The following is a 20,407-nucleotide window of genomic DNA, read 5'->3' on the forward strand; positions in this document are numbered from 1 at the left end:
AATTGGTGAAGAAATATGAAGAGGTTCCCTATATTTTTTGTTCTCAGTGTCAAGTTTGTTTCTCCAATGTACACATGCTTATGAGGGTATTTTAAGTTTTTAAGAAGGCTTACAGCTTAAGTAATTATTTACTCAAGTACCACATATGTTTGTTTTTGAGATACTTTTACTTTGAATATTATTTGTTATTTTGAAGATCCAGATTCACTCACTCACTCACTCACTCACCTTCAAACACTTTATCCTCCACATGAGGGTCACGGTGGATGCTGATGCCAGCTGACATGGGGCGAAAGGCAAGATCCAGATTATACAAACAAAACAGAAACATATGGTCAGCCACTAAAATAATGATGCATTTACAACTATAACTAACATTTCATCCACGCACCCATCAGCCAATCTATAAAATTACAATCTTACAAACTGTAAAATTAGCTCTTGCAAAGCCAAAACATTTAAATGATGTGCAGCCCCTTGAATAAAAACAGTAAACTAGAACTTCTTACTACAACTAAACGTCTGCATAAGTAAAAATTATGAATGCAACACTTGTGTCTCTACATTTTCCACATGTACGTATGTGTCCAACTCCTCCTGATTTACACTCAGCTGCTTTGTCCAAATGACTTTAAAAACAGGTTTGGCTTTGTGATATATAAAAAAAAAGATGATGTAATGATTTACCGCAGTTCACAGACAGTCGTGGCCTCTTGGGTGTAATTCTGTCTCCTCCATAACTCATAATATCGCCACCTGCTGCTGTCTGGACAAAAATCAGGAGACAAGAGCTTCACGACCAGTTTATGTCGGTTTAATGCGATGGATACCTTTCAGATTTTCTCCCCACATCACTCTATTACAATGGATTAAACCATTAAAACAGGAATTGTAAAGTTGTTGTGTTTTTTTTTATTATTATTTTGTAAGACACCTTAAAGTCATTCCTAAAAAAAGGAAACACATGATTTTGGTTCATAGCACATTCATGCCTGGCAAAGAAAAACAAAGATTAAGACTATATCCAAAAAAAACACATGGAAGCAAACAATATAAACAATATCTTATATAAAACATAGCAGAGATAATAAATATTACACATAAACATGAACTAAAGTAAACAGTAACCTATTTGGTACGGGCAAAGTTTGGAATTAAGTTATAGTCACTGATCTGAAAAGTGTGTGTGTGTGTGTTTCTAAATCTCCTGGAAAAAGCTGCTCAACATAAACCAGCTCTGCAGATTCACTCATTCTGTCAAATATTCAACCCAAAAGTTTTCAATCTCTCTAAGTGTAGATGACGACTTTTTATGTTTATCCATGTGTGTGTGGTACATATAGGCATCAGGGTGAGAGTCAACACTCAAAACATATTCAGTCATTGCTATTGAAGAAATGAACTCATCCTTATTAGTTCAACCAAAATGACATTAGTTCAACCGAAAATTAAAATGAAAAAAAAAAAAGTCAGTATCCATGGTAACGTAGCTTTTTTTGTGTATGATTGGCTGTATTGGACCACTGCGTCTTTCGGTGAATCTGTGAGCTATTCAAGTTTTCCATCTTTGGGCGTGTTAGCGTTTAGTTTTTTTTTAACAGCAGATGGAAATCCATTTTGGTTCAGTCAGGAAATGGAGGACAGTGCATCATTCAAACGCAGACACTCACTCGCTCACGCTCACACACAGACACATTCAAACCCACACATGGACATTAGAATACAGGCGGACACAAACATGGATACAAACAATAAATTCAAAATCATCGTGACTGTAAATGTAATTTCACTCCTTTGTGATACTTCTACTCAACGAAGATAACTGTGCAAGTTTCATTTTTTTTTTTTCTCTTTTCAAACCAGGAGTAGTACAAATATTAGGAGGACATCCTAGGTGCTGTGTTTTTGTTTCATCCACAAGCAGAGAGTGTTTTTTTTTTAAAGAGGATTCAGCCTCAACTCTTCTCCGTTGCCGATACATTTTGAAGACTTACGTCCAGATGGCTCCTCACCCTGCAGGGGGCAGCACACCCAAAGGCCCTGCACACTCTCCCAGTCCACCCTAAGGTCCCAGCCCCTATAACACTACTTCCGTTGCAAAGTGCAAGCAATTTAACGTCTCTCTGCCTCTCCTTCCCATTTCAGGAACGTTTGTGAACCAGTGCGTCAGCAAAGGAAAAACACAAGGATCTTAAAGTGGTCGAGTCACAGTCCAAAAAGCAACAGGAAAGGAGAGCGCAGTATGAGAGAGAGAGAGAGAGAGTGCATCTGTGTCTCAAGAAATTCAGTCCATCCACGCAAAACACGTCCTTGTTCCTTATGACGTCCGCATTCCACTGGTCAGCTGTTTAGAACAGTGGTTATACCTCCCTGGAGAAGAAGAATAAATAGAAATATTAATACCAAAATTATGACTCAAAGTTAAGGCAGTTTGCCTAAAATTAAATAAATACTTTTACACTGAGGGAGACTGATGACTCACTCTCTTGCTCAGTGTTCGAAGATCGAAACCACTTTTTATACCAAAATCTGTTTAACAGCAACGCTAATAATAACCCATCAACACATTTGATCTCATTTGTTTTATTAAGACAAAAACTTCAAGAAGCTGTGACAAATGTAATCTTGTCTCATGTTTTTATATCACCATTTAAAATTGTAATTTGTATATTGTATTGTCTCCTTTCTCTTTTTTATCATTCTTTCACTTTTTTTAAACGTAAACTGCGTTAACATCTATTGATCCTGAGAATTCTTTCATCGTTTGTTAAACACCAAAGCAAATTCCCTGTATGTTAAGAGCAGTATTGATCTTCTCATCTCACACTCGCACTCCAAAACCCCAACTATCAACTAATAAAGTGTCTTTGGATCAGTATACTTACGATGCAGTGAGTGTGGAATTGAGGACAAGAGTGGTGCGTATCCTGTACAGCTGCGCTAATGTCAGCTTCTTGTGCTGCTGGGCAGGAGATTTCCTCTTCTTGGGCGACGTTTCCCCTGATTCACTGTCGGCAGTTGTCTGGTTTTTCCTGTCTACGCAGGCAGACGGAGAGCTTTCCCCATCCGAAGTATTGCTTTGCGATACATTGTCTTGACATTGTCCGGCTGGCGCCCTGTGACTATGCCTGGCCTCCGCCCTCCTCAGGCTGGCACAGATTTTGTCAGACGGCACGGTCATGCCCAAGCAGTCTTCCGACTGCTGGAGGTCACTGGGGAGCAACTTGACGCAGTTCTGGCCCAGTTCTGACAGACTCTTACTATGTGCCAGCGTCGACGTGTTCTTGTCCCTGCATTTTGTCTGGCCCTGTTCTTCGGTGTCAAGTGAGAGTTTGTGTGTCAAGGGCGTTTTACAGTGGACGCGCTGGAGGAGATTGTCCTCAGAGCGGGATAAGGACAGAGTGGACAACCTCTGGAGGCAGTCGAGTCGTGACTGAACATGAGGCCATCGGCGAGGTTTAGAGGACTGAATTACTGACAGCTGAGACCCCAATGAGGCAGTGTCTTCCTCCTCCTCCTCTGCTGCTTCTTCTTCTTCTTCTTCCTCCTGCTCACCTTCTACCTCATCAACATCTCCTCGTCCCTGCTCTTCCTCCTCTCCTTCCTCCTCCTCAGTCTCCTCTCCTTCACTTTGGCCAGGCTGAGGGTGTAATTCTCTCAGCAGGGATTCAGGAGAGAGCGTGCCATAAGCGCTGTCCATGGAGAGAGAGCGACACTGAGGGTCCAGCTCCTCGCCGTCAGCCTGTGCTTCCTGATCGTGCTCAGAGTAAATAGTGGAGTGGGCACTGTGGACGCTCATGGACTGAGACTGCTGGACCTCAGGACCCTCACACTGTAGAGCTGCATCAGAGTCTGAGTCTGTTTTAGTGGTCCTCTCCAGGTTCATGTTGGAGGCAGGAGGCTCGTTGTTCTCTCCTGGTTCGCCAATGTCGATCACTGACAGCGTCTCAGTGGAACCATCCGATTGACTGAAAGCATATTTGTGAGTTTTATTAGACTGCAAGGCCATAACAATAACAAACATAACATAACAAGTGGGGTTGCATTCATTTGCCATTTTTAAGAAAAAATATAGCATTTTAGAGTAATGCATTTATCCATTTTATTTATATAAGACTACCAGTCCGTCCATTCAACAAGACATTAAAGCCAGCAGACATTTATGTGCAATTTGTAAAGGAGTTGGACAGAATAATACCTTAAGCTTTGCTGTTTATTGTGCCGCAAGCACGGGGAACTTTCGGTAGAGTTGCTGCTCTCGTCTTCCTCCTCCTCCTCCCCCCCTTCACCTGTGCATGTCTTCAGCCTGTTCTGCTGTCGGACAACCTCCTCAGAGCGAAGCCTGTGGAGCTGGTTCTGTCACATAATTCAACCACATTTAATTAGTTTATAATAAAATATAGCAGCTGGTTTTTATTTTGAAACAGAAACCACTGTGGATCCAGAGTTATGCTCTGATCATATAGACCAACTCTCTAACCTGGACGTTGCAGATTGCATCGATCCAGCTGCGCCCCTGGATGGCGCTGTTGGCTTGTAAAGTGTAGGCTGCCACTGCACTCTTGAACTCATTGAGGTAGATGAGGATGAACGATCCTGCAGATGCAAAAAAAACCCCACACAAATCAGCATTAACTTGAAAATATGGCACAAGAAATAACATCATCACACCCCACGGTACATTAGCTGACAATGGTTACCTAATCCAATAGAACATCAGCAGTCGATTTCATTTCATTCACATTAACATTCATTCACTTTCAATTGTATTTTGTAGACTAGATGATTCAAAATGTGCTCAATAAATGTGCAACATCTGTGTTAATGACTCACCAGGGTCTTTGAGCTCCTTGCAGACAACATTGTGCATGAGGAGTGGCTGTCGGATGACTTTGACTTTTTCCACTCTTTTTACTGGCTTGGTAATTAACAGCAGGTCAGTGAACAGGAAACAGTAGACGTCCATCTACAGGAAAGTTAAGTTTTATTTTAGGCGTTGTTTTGTGAAACTACTGAGAGTAACACATGACGTGTTTTCTCGTGTTTTTATGGGACATGTGAGGTTGACTGCAATTTGACGAAAAAGCAGGCGTATAAAGATAAGAGCCCATCATGTGAGTCGCTCTTACCCGACTGTCTTTGCCCTCTTTCATCCTTAGCGCTCCCTCAAGATGCAGCTGTCGGGTTTCCTCTGGTGAGATCCCCCTCATGGGAGCCATGAGGTCAAAGTGGCTGTACTCCTTGAGGATCTGAAAAGACAAAAAAGACAAAAAGCATGAAGCGAAATCTTGCGCGATGTTTCACACTGAAGAAGCTTTGTGAAGAATTGCAAAGCCTTTCTGACCTTCTCCACCTCCTCACTGCTGCCCTCTACAGCCTCATAGGAGTCAATGCGGGCAGAGATGGTGGCTAGCTTCTGTTGCTCTTGACGCTGTTGCATCTGGGAGTCCACACTGTTGATGAAGCCCTCGACTGTGGCCACCTTGAGGAGGAGGAGGAACACAATAATACGTTAACGTTCGCACCAAACACAACAGGTGACTCAACACTACGTTTCTGTGTGCTATTAAAATGGTCACCATGTTACTGATGATGTCACGGGCGGAGGGCTCGTCGGTCTTCTTGAGAATGCTCTTCAGCAGGAGTTGATACTTGGTAAGTCTCTGGTGAGGCTTTGCCAACATGTCAGCCAACTTCAGACGGTTACACTGCTTGTGAGTCTCTGCCCACTGAATTGAACCAAAACAAAGACAGGATATTAAACATTAATGTGCCAGAAAACTCAAGAAAAATACTTGAGTGCTACAGAACATGGTGTTCTCATAGATACTGGTTTTTAAGGTGAGAGAGCAGATGGAACTGACCGTGACGTAGGTCCTGAAGAGCTCGTTGTCCCTGAGAAGTGTGCGCATGTTCTCCATACAGCCTTCTTCCTCCATGCAGTACCTGATGTAGGGCTGGAACCTGAAGCCAAACTGAACACACACAAACAATCATGCATCACAGATATTACTACAGCAACAAAAGCATTGTAGAGATTATCTATTGGTAAATCAAGAGAACGTCTGTCTTGCACATTTTCCTCATGCTCATACAGAGCAGTCGTGCAGGTAAATGCAGACAAATCTGCAGACATCACTTACTGTCATGAAGCCATGGTGGAGGTCAGTGGGGTCGAGCAAAGTCCGCGCCTGCCTGGCCTTGTCCAGCACAGGCAGCATGACCTGGTTCCACAGGGACATGTGGAGGCGGACAATCTCCTGGATGTTGCTGAACAGCTTGGCGGGCTCCACCTCCGTCAGCAGACCGCTCTCCTGCAGGTTCAGCAGGCCGCACAGGAACAGCTGCAAACAGAGACCCGAAAAAAATGCTCAGGAGACGCTCAGCTGATATGGAGCCCTCTGTAAGGTGAAGGTTATCAGCCTCATGGGTAAATCACAACAGCTGAGTGTGTTATCATAAAGATTATATGTTCTCTACTTGTCAGACTTTAACAACAGGTTCAGTGTGTGACGGTCACAGAACAGAAGCCAGTTCGTCTTATGCAACGCGAGCATCTGTACACTTACATCAGTGATGACACGAAGTTTCTTTATGTAGGTGGCCTCCGTGTGCAGCAGCTCCCATATTGCCTCCTGCTGGTGAAACTGGCGCCGTGTCAGTGTCTGTACACACAAATACACACACACGTCATATTAATAAATATAACAACATATGCTGATAATGAGTTACAGCAACCATGAAAAGTAATACTTGTTCACAGGAAACTAGACGCCAGAACTGGATGAAAGTTGAAGAGAATTATTATTGTTTTAATAAATGAGGTGGGCTGTGTTATTTAATGACTTATTCCCGTCAGACCACGGCCTTGTCATATATAGCCATACTCATATAAACATAACCTTAAATAACTTGCTGCTGGCAGTGCTCTGGTATGTTCCAGTAGTTCACATCAACAATCTGATTAGAGGGAAAATGTTGGGAAATCACACGTGTTGCTGTCTGTAAAGGTCTTGTGTAACAAACCGCCAGGTATGAACGTGCAGTCTGAGGTGCTGCGTCGCAGCTGAGCAGTGGTATTGTTTCTCAAATCTAACTAGACTGATTGGTCTAGTTAACAGCTGCATGACACCGGAACTGTGCAATAATTCAGTGATTTGTTCGCAACAGTCATCAGGGAGAGGGGAAGATAAACAAGAAGGAAGTAGAGTCCGATGTCAGGAAGCAAGATGTAAGTGTGTGTGTGCGTGCCAGTAATGAAGGACTAAAGTAAGTAGAGTAAAGGGGACCAGTTTCTTTTTACTTTACTACATAACATTTTGACTTCTTAAACTTTTCTTTTACTTTTGTAACTTCTAAACTGATTAACTTTTAATGATTTCTTTGTTATCCAGGGCAAAGAAATTAATTTAAGAAGCTTAAACAATTGTAAATCTTGTTTTAATCATGAAAACAGCATTGAAGCGATTCATCGATTATCAAAATAGTTGTTGATTAATTTAGTAATCGATTAATTGTTTCAGCTCTACTACACTTTTTAACTTAATTTTTCTTCTACTTCATATTATTATTTTTTTTTTTTTATCTAATTTACTAACAGCAGGCATGTGTGTCTTTGTGTCATGATGTGCACCTCTGAGTTGTCCAGTAGTAACTGCCAGCTGTCCTCCAGGGCCAGGTTGGTCTCCTCCTCCTCCTCCCAGGAGTCCTGGTGGAAGGAGAGCTGCCGCGGCACTTTGGGCAGCCCGAACAACATGTACGAGTGGAGCTTGCTCTGGAGCTGATCCAGACGGTCCACCTCCTGTGATGAGACAAGAACAATTACAGACACAAGCCTAATTAGTGTCAACAAACCCGATAGGATGACAGTGAGAGGAGATGTGTAAGTAAATGTCACTTCTGTGTCTTGTTACATTAAAACTGTAAAGAAGCAAGAGTCCCCGCATTAGCATATAAACCCAGCACTTTCCAGCGCCTTAACTCTTGCATCCAACTGTGGCTCCTATTCAGGTCTTTGTTCCAGCTGACAGCTCTTATGTAATTATGAAAATGAGCTCTGCGGATTGAGACCTTTTTAACAAAAGAAGACAGAGTAGGGAATGGGGGTGAGGAGAGCTAAAACTTGGAGGAGATGGAGATTTGCAGCGATGGGTCAGAATCAAAGACATTTCTGTGTATTAGAAAAATCCACAGAAAAAAAAACCCCACTAATAGAAGCATTAGAAATATAAAAATAGAGGTAAAATCTATGAAATGCAAGCCTAAAGAATGTTGAAATCTTTTGCTTTTCAAAGATTTGTGACAGGAGGGACTGGTAGTGTTTAACCCTGACATACAGAGACGGGCAGAGGTCCAGGTCCCGGTGGAGGATCTCAGGACTTGAAGGGGTTAAAGGGAACATACAGGGTGAATAGAGATGAGCTCAGTACTGACAGGTGACTGACAGATACTGTCTCCATCTGACATCTGCTATTGTGCAGGATGTGACCTCAGGAGGACGAGCATGATGGGAGTGTGTGTGTGTAGGTGTGACTCCATACAATGAAAAAACTGGGGAAAAAAAACAATGATAGAGAAGCAAAAGGTTTGACGTTTGGGGATATACGCTTATTTGCGTTTGCGTTCAACTGTGACCTTTACGGTGCTAGTGGGTGGATACATCTCAGAGTCTCCCTCTGTCTCCAGTTTTTGTGTTCAGCATAGCTGGGCAACTGCTGGAAGATGCAAGAGTGGTCTTGATTCTCTCATCTAACTCCAACTGTCAGGACCTATTCCTTTGAACCAAGTGTTGTTTTTCATCCAGAAAAATGATGGATGGAACTAAGTAAGCATAAAGCTTTTCCTCTACCTCGTCATTTCCAGAGCTGCTGGCAGGAAAGTATGTCAGCCCACCAGTCAGGGGACTTTGAGGGGAAATGACCTCAGTTGGACTCCGGGGATTTGGTCCTCTGACCTCCTTCCACTGCTGTGTGCTACTGTTTTGTTTATACTTTAAACGTTTTCTTAATGTGAGACATGCCTGGACAAATTGCAGTCAGTTTTAAAGCCAAAAGGAAGAGTACCACTTCGCTTGAAATCACAGCCTGTCTGATTAGTATTACCTTGCCAAAGGGCCCCGCTCCAGCACCGGAGCTAAAGAAGCCACTGAAGCGACTGGCAGCGCGATTCTTCCAGCTGTCGGGCCCAGCACCGACACCAGGCAACGAGCCACCGATCTGTCCCAGAGTATCCGGGGTCGGGATATTCGTCTCACCCAGGAACTCTGTCATGTTCTTCCTCCGACGTGCTTGACCCTGACAGGACAGACACAGTGACATTATAATATTTATCCCTTGTGAAAAGGAACAATGAAAGGGCACAAAACAGAAAATGAAAGAACACACTGCATGAGTGGCAGTGGATCATTTTATCGTCTCAGTGGGAAATACTAAAGTTTCCAGTTAGACGGATGTAAAGAGACAATGAAGGCGAGAGAAATATGCAAGGATGGAACAAACAGGAAATCGGAGGGGAATTCTTTGCGGGACTATTAAAGCTATCCTAATGGTCAGACACAAACAGGAGAGGGAAGGACTCAACTTCCTCGCGGTGAAGGCTCATTACATCACAAGAAGCAGGCGGGAGGTTGTTCCATAAGAACAGATGACCTGGGTCTGGCCACTGCTCCCCGCCCCCTAGCCCCCCCCCCATCTATTGTTACCCTGTCAGCAGACCCTGCTGTGCGCCCTTACTTAGGCAATCTCTGCCCACTTTACGAGCGCCAGAAAAGCAAACAAACAAGAGTCACCTCAGTATCTGAGGAAGCAGTTGTTTTCGTCGTTAGTGTCATTTGTGAGGAGCCGCTCACATTCCAGGACACTGACACCATTTCTGAAACTGACCGGCCATTCCAGCCAAATTCTTTTACTGGACCCGAAACACAAACATATGCACAATCTAATAACAACACTTTGCTAGACATCATGACATCACTTCGGCACATTTATCAGATTTTCTCGCAGCTTCCTCTGGAGGCCACAAAAGGCTTTGAACAGACTTTTATTTTCTCTGCTTCTCACTCCACATACATGGTAATATCACCTTTACTCAGGCTGCAAGTACGGGCCCCCACCAACCAGAAACTGAGCTCAAACGACTCTACATACATAGGCAGACTGTTTACACATCTTTGTGGGAGTAAATCAAACTCTGTGACGGAGCCTGGATATTGTTTGCCTTCCACATCCTTCAATAAAACGGCCTTTTCAAACACCAGAAACAAACAGCATGAACACGCAGACAGTGAAAAACAGAACCTTTGCGAACGTGTCTCACAGCTTTCAGATGTAAACTAACTTGATTGAAACTACTGATAAAGGCTTATCACAATAAACAGTGTGTGACACTGAAAACGTAGGCAAAAAAAAATGTAAATATTATGATGAGCACTAGTCAAACTGTTCTGCATTACACAGGCTCCCATTTTAGGACAAATGTCCCCAGAGCTTTTTGTAAATCCACTTAACTATAGTAAAAGCCCCTCAAGTGGCCTTTACTGAGCTGCATGACATGATAGTAAATCTGAATGGGGGGTCCTTTAAGGTTTGAAACGGCTTTTAGCTCTTTTGCCTTTGTGAATAATTACCAAAGGAGAGAGTAATGTAACTGCAAAACAAACATGTTGGATTTAAAACAAAAACTGTGGAGAAAGGAGATTTAGAGGAAGTTAAGAGAAAGGAGGTTGGACAGATTTAGAGATGTGTTAGTGGGGATATCCCAGAATTAAGAAAGAAAACACACAGGTGTCAGGAAGTCTTCAGTCCCCACTGACAAACAGGGAACTGTGCTTCTGCCAGCGCAATGAGTGAACCACTTTGTATGTGTGCTGTACGTGGCAGCACTCAACAAAGAGCTGCAGTTTGCTGGGAGAAACATCAGAGGACGAAAAGATGTTTTTTTCTAAGAAGGATCGTTTTGTTGTAAAAAAAAATAAGCTCATACACATGTAGAAAAGTTGGAAAAATCCTAAAGAAAAAATGCATATTTGAAGTCACACAGTGCTACACAAGTTGAGGTCAGGAGGTTGTAATTGTTATTACACAGAGGCTACCAACAGTTTCCCACCACATTAACAGTGCTCACCATTGAAACCAGAGGCATGTCAAAAGTAACAAAAACCATCGTAATCCTTCAATTGGATTCATGGATCACAGCCCATTCTGGAGCCAGCTGTTGCTCTCCCTCTCTTTCTGTCAACTTCACGTCTCCACTGTTTCGCCTTCGCCACAGTAAAACATACACATCCAAGTCGTCTTCACCATCCACACTTACGATGGCTAGATAGTCCAAGAAGCCGAGTGACGACTGTGACACTTATCCCGAGATCAAGAGACTTGTGTTGAACATCATACAGTCTTGAGAGGTCCCGTTCCAGCTGACGGGGTCCTGGTTGCCCACAGAGACCAGTGTCTGACTGCTGTGTCCTGTAGAGTCTGACTGCAGCTTCTTTTTGAACCGGGATGTATCTGTGTCCTGTCCTGCTGTGGTGAAACCTTCTCACTGAGGCACCCAGTCTGCTTGCATTTCATACAGGCACTGGCCTGAAGTCATAGCAACCAGGAAGATCCTGCCTCATTGTGTCGAGCAGGAAAGGAGAGGCAGGGCCAGGGCATAAAGAGGAGGTTGATGGGAATATTTGGAGGTGGAGTCAGAGTGACAGCTTGTAAGGAGCTCCCTGGTTCAAACATATACATCCTGGTGTTTGTAGAAATGCAAAATCCTCTCAGATGGCTGCACAGAGTTAGAAATAAACTAACCACTCCTGCCCATGCACACATACCACATACGTTTTTTCCACTGCAATATTCTGCTTCTTTACCGCCACCACCAGATTAGCCTTCATTTCAAGCAATTACCCGAATAAAAGCAAGAAAATTACAGAATGACTGGAAACGGATGGGGTGCTTAATTCTTTACTATTACTTTAAAGTTTGTCCATTATTCTTATCTCCAATCGCTCTCTTGCGTGGAGACCTTTGAACAATGGATTGTGAGTTGGTCAAAACAAGGAGCGAAATGGCCAGACAATGGCCGAACGGGAAATTCCCTTTGTTTACTTGCTTGTTTCAACACATGTAATAGGCTGCTTACGTGGAGTAGATAAGCTCCACCGCCTTCTCCTCCAGGAGCAGCAGAGAAGTCTGACAACACGGCAGACAAAACTCCAAATGTTGTGACAATACAGTACAAACATTTGTTTTGGTTGTTTAATTAGTAGGTTTTTGTTTAATATCTGAATATTTTGGGGTTGCAGCCTGTTGATCAAACAGAACAAAAAGCAGCAATTTAATAAAATAAATGTAGTCATAAATCTCCAGTAATTAGAGTTAGTTGTAATAAGGAGAATACTACAGCCCAAGCAAATATACCCTCAAAGTAAACACTAACCTGCTCTTGTGTTGTCGTCTAAACTAATTATGTTTACGAGGTTTTCCCTTGTGCCTCCTGTGTAAACCTGTCCGTCAGAACAGAGGTCAGCGAGATTCTGAGCTCGCTTTAGTTGCAAAGCCTCTAAATCTGGGAAAAACTGCGACTTGTGCACTGGGCCGGGAGGGGAGCAGTCAGGTTAATGATATCAAGCCCAGTGTGCACTCACAGCCTTATCTTATCACTGTGGTTTGTGGCGTTAACCTTGGACTGGACGGGAGAAAATCTTTTAACAGGTAGGGATTGTATTAAAATAAGCAGTGACAAAGGAAGCAGCATTGCACTCACCCGACCCACTTCTCCCTCTGCCCCAATGCTACTGCTTTTATGTTAACATACTGATAACAGCACCCCTTGATCAGGTAGGTTGATTAACGATGGGAAAACAGCGTGACACTGACCTTCCTGAAAGCCTGAACACACACACAAAACACAGGACAAACACACACATCATGTGTGCTAATCCAGGAAAAAGAAACTAAAAGAAACCCCCCGGTGGTCAACACATGAGTTATGTTTCAAGGTCACTTTAGTTCCAATAATCGAGGTCCTGACAACCAGCACCACAAGCACAAACTTTTGGCCTGAGGTGAGAGATGAGAGTTTTCACAAAACATGCTCCTTTTACTTGACCTACATCAATGTCTCAGCCAGCGTAATGGAATCTCAGTCATCATCACAAGTCACCCCAAACACAAACAAACATTTTAGTCAAAGCTGAAAGGTCTCTGTAAAGGACATTAAATGAATCAAGCAAAAAAAATTTAAATAAGAATTAATCCAACAGATTATTTAAAAAAATATATTCCATTTGAATGATACTGATGATTATTTTCCTTTGCTTCAGCTTCCTGTATGTATTACACCTCCAACTAAAAATAATTTGTAGTGTTGATTCCAGTTTATAATCATTTTGGAGCAGTGTTTCAATAATTTAGCTTCCCCATATCAATGTTAATACAGTGAGAAACTCGAAACTGCTCTGTTTTGAAAAAGCTATGATTTATCTCAGGACTCTTTTAGTGCTACACTTTTAGCCAAGTGTAGCTAATACAATGGAAACTGAGTGTATTCTGCCCATTATACTTACGACAAAAAAGCATACATGTTTGTTTGAAGATGCTGATTGCCACAGCCATCACTACATCATCATGTCAGTGAACCTCTCACCTGACAGTCACTTGGTCTTGTTTCAGTAGGAAGTGACTCAGGAATCGCAGAGTCCACATGCAGCAGGTCCCAACTGTGCCAAGACGACAGGCGACTAAAACGAACCATTTCCCCCACAAATGAAGATGAAAATGGGGAAAAAAAAAAGGAAAAAAATTCCACTAATCAAAGAACAAAAAGGAATAAAAACTCAGGAACAATCCATTTCTAGGAAATCATCATCCAGAGCAGAAGTAAAACACTGCAGCTTCTTCTCTTATGAGTGCGAGTGCAGACCTGATCCTGCAGATAAACCTCACTGCAGGCCAACGGTCACACAGCTAACAATCATAAAGGTGTGTGTTTAGACCGTAAGTAATCTCTACTTTAATGCAATAGAGGAAGTACTTTGTGTTTCCAACACACACATTCACACAGCAACACACCTCCTCAGGCTGCTCAACTGGTAGCTCCTCCCACTCCTTATGGGAATACACATCAGCCTAAATTACATTACCTGAAACAATTACATAATTACTTTCTTCAACACACCCTCACACAAAAACATGCTAGTTTGGCATTCTTTGTTTAGAGACTCATAATCATAATGCATTCCCATCACCACAACTAAATGCCTAAACCTAACCCTAACACTAAAACCAGGTCTTGATCCTAAAAAAGCTTGTTAAAGTTGTGTGGACCAGCCAACGTGTCCTCGCAAGGTCAAAATGTCCTCACAAAGTTGGGTTTGCTTGACAATTGGTCCACGCAGTCTCCTAAAGACCTGTACACACAGGACGAACAGGAATGAGTATTTATAAAAAATGATATTATATATTTTTAGTGATGGAGACAGGAGAGAAAAATGTGACTTTAACTGACATTATATGTAAACGGAGTGGTTAGGTATGAATTGCTCAGAGAAAAACAGAAAAACTCAAAATCAAAAAAAATGTTTTATGTTACAATAACAATACAATACAATTGCATCGATGACATCTGGATGACTACATCATGTGTAGCCATAATGTATGCTGTGTCACTAAACCTTTCATGTCAGTAGTGGAATGGGTGCAAATATTTTTGCCAAAGATCTTATCAAATCAGTCACTGACACTTCTCACTCCATTGACCCACTGCACTGATGGTTGTATGTATATAACACTTTTTTTTCAGTTCACCTTTCAAGATCAAACGTGGTGATGACGCCCCATGTGACTGCCACTGATTCAACCATTGTCATTGAAAGTGGCTCTGTCTTAATTCGACAATTGTCTCCATTGTGACGCTGCGAGATGCGTCAGATAGTGAGTAAAGACTTGGCTGTTGGAGGTGGCAACATAGCACAGAACACCTAGCTCAGTTTTATAATGAGGTAGAAACCAAATGTATGACCTACTTTGGAAAGGAAGTAAATAAATAAAGACAATAGCTTTTGCTAAAGTCTTCCGCCTTTTTATATAAAACAGTGTGACCTGAATACAGACCATAGTTGCGTTATGTGTTATTGTATTTTGGGTACAGTATGTAGACAGTGTGAAAACAAGACACTGTCACCACTCCTGTCTATGACTCATTCACTGAAATGCAGGCTCTCTGTGTAACCGTGTGTCTTTAGCCACAGGGCCTTGTCTATCATGAAACATCATTATCTACTGATTTAGTCTATTGATGAACACACTATTCCATCCCTGTGGCAATGCCAGGAGCCTATGCTTTCTTTCTGGGTTTGTAAATAAGGGCCGACACTGACAACTATTTTCATTCACAGTCGACCTGCAGTGCGGTATTTTTTTTGATTAATCTGTTTCATGTTTGTCATTGTAGTCAAATAGTGGTAGATAGTTAACTAGTTTAAAATTCCAATTGATGTGACCAAATATCTAAAACTCAAAGATTTACAGAGATATACAACAGGGAAAAACACACAATCCTCATATTTGAGAAGCTGAGAATAGATATTTTAAAACTGTACATGTACATACCTGTATCTGTCTGGTCAGAGAATACATAAATAATTAAAAAAAAATTCTATATGGTTCAGTATTAAGTATATATATACTGTGTATATACATATATACATATATATGTATATGGAGAGTTTAAAATGGGAGTAAGCAATGACACACATATGAGGGATCCATTACTAGACATTAACTCAGTGGGAAAACCAAACTCATCCAACTGAAAACTGAAATGCAGATGTAATTTGTATTCACTCTGCTCTGGCAACTGATGGATGTGTGTGTGATAAAAAAAAAAAGGTCAGACTGAGGCAAAGCAACGATTGAGGCACTGTTTTTGTGTAAATCACATGATGCCACACAATCAGACATTATATGAGTGTACAGACTGTAAACGTCCATCTGTTTTACTTTCTCTTCTCAGAAATATGAATAAGAGGAAAAGCTAATGTTTTTTCCCCACTTCAGCCACACACATGTCAATATGTTATGTGTGTGTAACCCCTATGTGTGAAGTTTTGCTTTTGCTTCAATGCAACGTCATTTCTCAATGGAAAAAAAGAAAACAGTGGAGCAAAAACATCCTGGAGCCATGGCTCAGGGGATGAATGACTTCAACTTACCAAGCAGGTTAAATGTGTCACTTCCACAGCAGCTCATACAGAAGGGGAGTCCCAGCTGTAGCCATGACATACTTTCAGGTTTGTCGTGATATTTTAGTCAAGTTATGCAACTGTAAAACACGTTGCAGCCATACATGAGTCCTGTATGATGTATTGGAACTGAATATAGAGTTTTTCTTCAGTGTCATATTTTTTCAGTCACATGCTGAGTCGGGTTAAAAGCTGAACACTTTTTAGGTCATCAAAGGTCATTTGATACAGTGCTGATACTGAAGGGGTATAAAAGGGTGCATTATTTGCTGATGGGGCAAAAGTGCGTGGCACAGGCGGGTAGCAATGCTTTATGGGAACTATCAGCAGGATCGGAATGTGCTTCAGACCAATCAGAGGCTTTAGCTGAGACTCCCCATTGTAAAATAATCAATCTGGATCATCAAAGCTTTCCTGCAGCCAATCACAATGCTGCCAGAGGCTATAAATTGTAACATGCATGCAATAATAAACTTGAAAATACCCTGATTCAAACAAAAGAGTCACCAGATACAGAAAAAGAGTTGGCTGCATTCCCTCTGAAGCCTGGCACAAACCACTGGCATGCCAAGCCTTGAATCCAGTCACCAGGCAAACATCAAAAATCCTTGATTCCATAAAAAGAAGACACGCATGCATTTAATGCTGAGTGCCAAAGCTGCTGCCATAGAGACTCAAACACCACACTCTGTGCCCTCATGTGCATGCAGCTCTTATAAAACAAAGACTGAAAGCCAGAAATGGAATACTTGTTTTTCAAACTACTCAATTAACTTTCAAAGGAAAACATTGCTTTTCATGACACAACAGCCACAGAATCAGCGTTTCCCCAGCATTGAGCACTGCCTCCAAAATCTCACATAATCATTCAAATCAATGTGTCACTGCACAAATGAGCACCAATTTAAAAATGTTTTGACTTGGACAAATATGGGTACATTGTGGTGTCCTTATGGACACTGGTACAACAGCACCGCTGCCAAGAAATTTGGAAAAACCCAGAGGAAACACTATAATTAATACTGAATAAATATGTTAGCACTCCTTTAACACTGCCAGAATAATAAACAGCTAAAAGAATTATTCAAAACCAATGTGTGTGTCATTCAACAGATGGTGGTTCCTATATTACCCACAGTGCATCTTGACTAGCCATAGGTCAGTCAGAGGTTTGGGTTTAGCCCCAGGCCCAGATGGGGGTAGAGGTTAATGCCTCTGTCTCCTCCCTTTAAACAACAACAGACATTATTTTTCCATTTCCAACTTTGTAACCTTCAGACTCTATTGATGGTGGTTAGGGCTGAGCAATTAATCGAAATTTTATCGAAATTGCAATACGGCCTAGTGCAATTTTCAAATCGCAGGAGGCATGATATTTGTTAAAGCCAAAATGTGTGTCAAAATATCATTTTAGCTCTATACACATCTTATGTGTATCACCATGATGTTACATGTTTTGTCAAAATAAAGTATCTTCCACCTTCAAGTAATGTCATGCTACAAAAGTCAAGAGGTTAGTGCTGGGCAATCTGCCTGAGCTCACCAACTCTGTGCCACAAATGGCTCATTACTGCCCCCTTGAGGATGAATCTATTGTCATAATTTGATGGCATTATTTAACACACAGTAAAAACCTTTGGCCAAACGACTTCATGTCATGAACAAAACAAAACAAAACACAATGTGTCACTATAACTCAGTGGATGACTAAGCTTAATGACGTTCAGTGGTGAAATACTTTCTGTGTATTTCTTTCTGTGACTGTTTCCTTGCCCAGGGCAATAACAACAACGACACGTCTGTTTACAGTGTACGTAATACAAATCAGTGGCTCTAATTACATCATGTGTATTCAGTGACATGTCTGACACTTGTCCAAAAGGGTAGTGCACCACAGAGAAGTGTCTCGACTGAGCGAACGCCAAACCGAGAAATGAGAACACACTTTTCAGAGTCTACAGAAACTAAACGATGACACAGTTTTTCACTTGGCTACAGAACAACAAGGATGCTTTTTTTCAAAGTGGTTTGATGTGGTTTGTCAAACTGTGGATGTAAGCGCTTCATTCTATTCAAAGACATCATTATGAGGATTCGAGTTGGACCAAACATCTGGTATCATTATGTAACAGCAAACAATACAGCTGTTCATGTGAATATTAGTGCCCCATCATCACTGGTCACACAGGAGGGAACTTTCGCAACTTGCCTTTATGACAACACTGTTATGAAGAGGAAAAGGTACTTTTTAAAATCACATTTTTTATAATATATTCAACAGTGACAGAAATGTCACTGTTGTTGACAAGCCAAACAACAAAAAATAATGCACAAGAGCAACATATAATATAATACGATTTCCTTAAACATATGATATGCAGCCTGATTACATAGCCAATTGGAAAGAGAACTTGGCTTGAGACCAAAGGGTTGCCAGCAGCGCTGAAACGATTACTCGAATAATCGATTATTAATCGATTACTAAATTAACACACAACTTACAACTATTTTGATAATTGTTTTATGGTTTTTTTTCATTATTAAAACAAGATTTCTGATTGTTTTAGCTTGTTAAATATAACAAAGAAAAACTGAATAATTTTTGTCTGTGGACAAAACACGACATTTAAGAATTCCAGGTTTGACAAACACTGATCAATATTTTTCTACATTTTATGGACCAAACGATTGCTCGGTGAATCCAGAAAATACTTGACAGATTAATGAATTATGAATAATCGTTAGCTGCAGCTCTAGTTGCCAGTTTGAGTCCCCCCCAATCCCCGCAAGTGTATAAACGTTGTGTGAGGAAAGTCATCTGTAGTAAAAATCTCTGCCAAATAATATATGGTGAATATATGCTGTGGTGGGGGGAAGCCGAAAGACAAAAAAAAAAAAATCAGCCTGACTACAAACTGACCTAGAAGATGATTTTGTCAGGTGGGTTCAGATATGATCAATAGGCATCAGACACAACAAATGATCATTTTATTTCAAGAACTGCATAACAACGGATAATAAAAAACCCTCTCTACATCCTAACAGCAATGTGAAATGTTTTTTTTTTAAACTTGCGTATTGCCGTATTTCTAATGATTCTGTGTGTCATAGGAACACAGCTGACAGCATTCTGCCAAAAGACATGATGCTGTTCACAAAGGTTTGCTGTAAGGTGGAACAGGACAAAAACGATGTTCTAGCTTTCTGAACCCGAGGCTGCCAATGTCAAACACAACGCTCTAAACGCCAGGTTTGTTCAAGACAAGTGGTGATTGACTGCGGAGCCATGAGTGTGGTCTGACATGTCTGTTGACCATAAGATTGCAGGAGTTTATGACTCTATAATCACCCTAATTTGACACAGTGACACACTTAACAGCCATCTTGTAATCTGACCCCAACACCATTCTCTAGTTTGTGTTGGACAGATAAAGATAATTGCAGACAATGAGGTCATGATAGGCTTACCATGAGATAGTGCACTAACCCAAGGCATCATGGGAATGAAGGAAGAGTGAGGTTATGGAAAATGGAATTGGTGTGGCAAAAACAGTGAGAGTCACACACAGGGTGTGTCTTTGTGCAGAGAGTGTGTGGTTTATACTGGGAGCGTCACGTGAACTATGACAAAAAGCCAAGCATCAACTTACCAGCAGATCTATACTTTCTCTGCGTCCCAGGGATCCATGTTCCATCTTCTCACTGCCTGGGGTGAGGATGTAGGGGCTCTGACCTGGCTTCATGTTGGGCAGGCTGAGTGACCTCATGTCCTTCACACCCTGCTCCACCTTCAGCTCATCACCTGGTCGTGCTACAAAGAAAGGAAAAAAAGGGTTTGAGAAACTGTCTGGAACAAGGAATCCTTTAAGTTCTAGTATTTTCTTTTTCCTACAGGAAAGAAATTATGGTCAAACTTTCCAGAAAAGTTCTGTCTTTTCAGTGTTTGTTTGAGTCATCAGTACCAAAACCAAACTTTTACAGTCATGGTTGTTTTCTCCTTGAACTTTTTATATTTGTCTTGAAACCTGCAGTGAACAAACAGGGAAAAAAAAACACCTTGAAAGGCTGCATATTTATTTACACATCCAACAGACCTGTAGCAACACTATTACTAATTTAAAGTTGCAAACTATTCGAACCTACAAGAGTAGTTTAGAATAGTTATCTGTGGTTTCA

At 41.5% G+C, this 20,407-nt stretch overlaps 1 protein-coding gene across 4 annotated transcripts in view; it reads right to left on the minus strand.

The window, feature by feature from the left end:
- Positions 1 to 792: 792 nt before the first annotated feature.
- Positions 793 to 20,407, minus strand: part of plekhg5b (pleckstrin homology domain containing, family G (with RhoGef domain) member 5b) — a 63,125-nt gene continuing 43,510 nt past the window's right edge. For all 4 annotated transcript variants that reach the window (XM_044038635.1, XM_044038634.1, XM_044038636.1 and 1 more), the window contains 14 exons: positions 19,882 to 20,042; positions 9,102 to 9,293; positions 7,634 to 7,801; positions 6,570 to 6,665; positions 6,144 to 6,344; positions 5,865 to 5,975; positions 5,580 to 5,729; positions 5,345 to 5,482; positions 5,130 to 5,249; positions 4,834 to 4,966; positions 4,481 to 4,596; positions 4,199 to 4,356; positions 2,886 to 3,968; positions 793 to 2,370 (listed from right to left, as the gene is read on the minus strand). In XM_044038635.1, coding sequence (XP_043894570.1) covers positions 2,361 to 2,370; positions 2,886 to 3,968; positions 4,199 to 4,356; positions 4,481 to 4,596; positions 4,834 to 4,966; positions 5,130 to 5,249; positions 5,345 to 5,482; positions 5,580 to 5,729; positions 5,865 to 5,975; positions 6,144 to 6,344; positions 6,570 to 6,665; positions 7,634 to 7,801; positions 9,102 to 9,293; positions 19,882 to 20,042 — 2,837 coding nt within the window. In that variant the 3' untranslated portion in view covers positions 793 to 2,360. The remainder of the gene's footprint in view (positions 2,371 to 2,885; positions 3,969 to 4,198; positions 4,357 to 4,480; positions 4,597 to 4,833; positions 4,967 to 5,129; positions 5,250 to 5,344; positions 5,483 to 5,579; positions 5,730 to 5,864; positions 5,976 to 6,143; positions 6,345 to 6,569; positions 6,666 to 7,633; positions 7,802 to 9,101; positions 9,294 to 19,881; positions 20,043 to 20,407) is intronic.

This window comes from Solea senegalensis, linkage group LG11 (assembly GCF_019176455.1).
Source record: "Solea senegalensis isolate Sse05_10M linkage group LG11, IFAPA_SoseM_1, whole genome shotgun sequence".
NCBI lineage: Eukaryota > Metazoa > Chordata > Actinopteri > Pleuronectiformes > Soleidae > Solea > Solea senegalensis.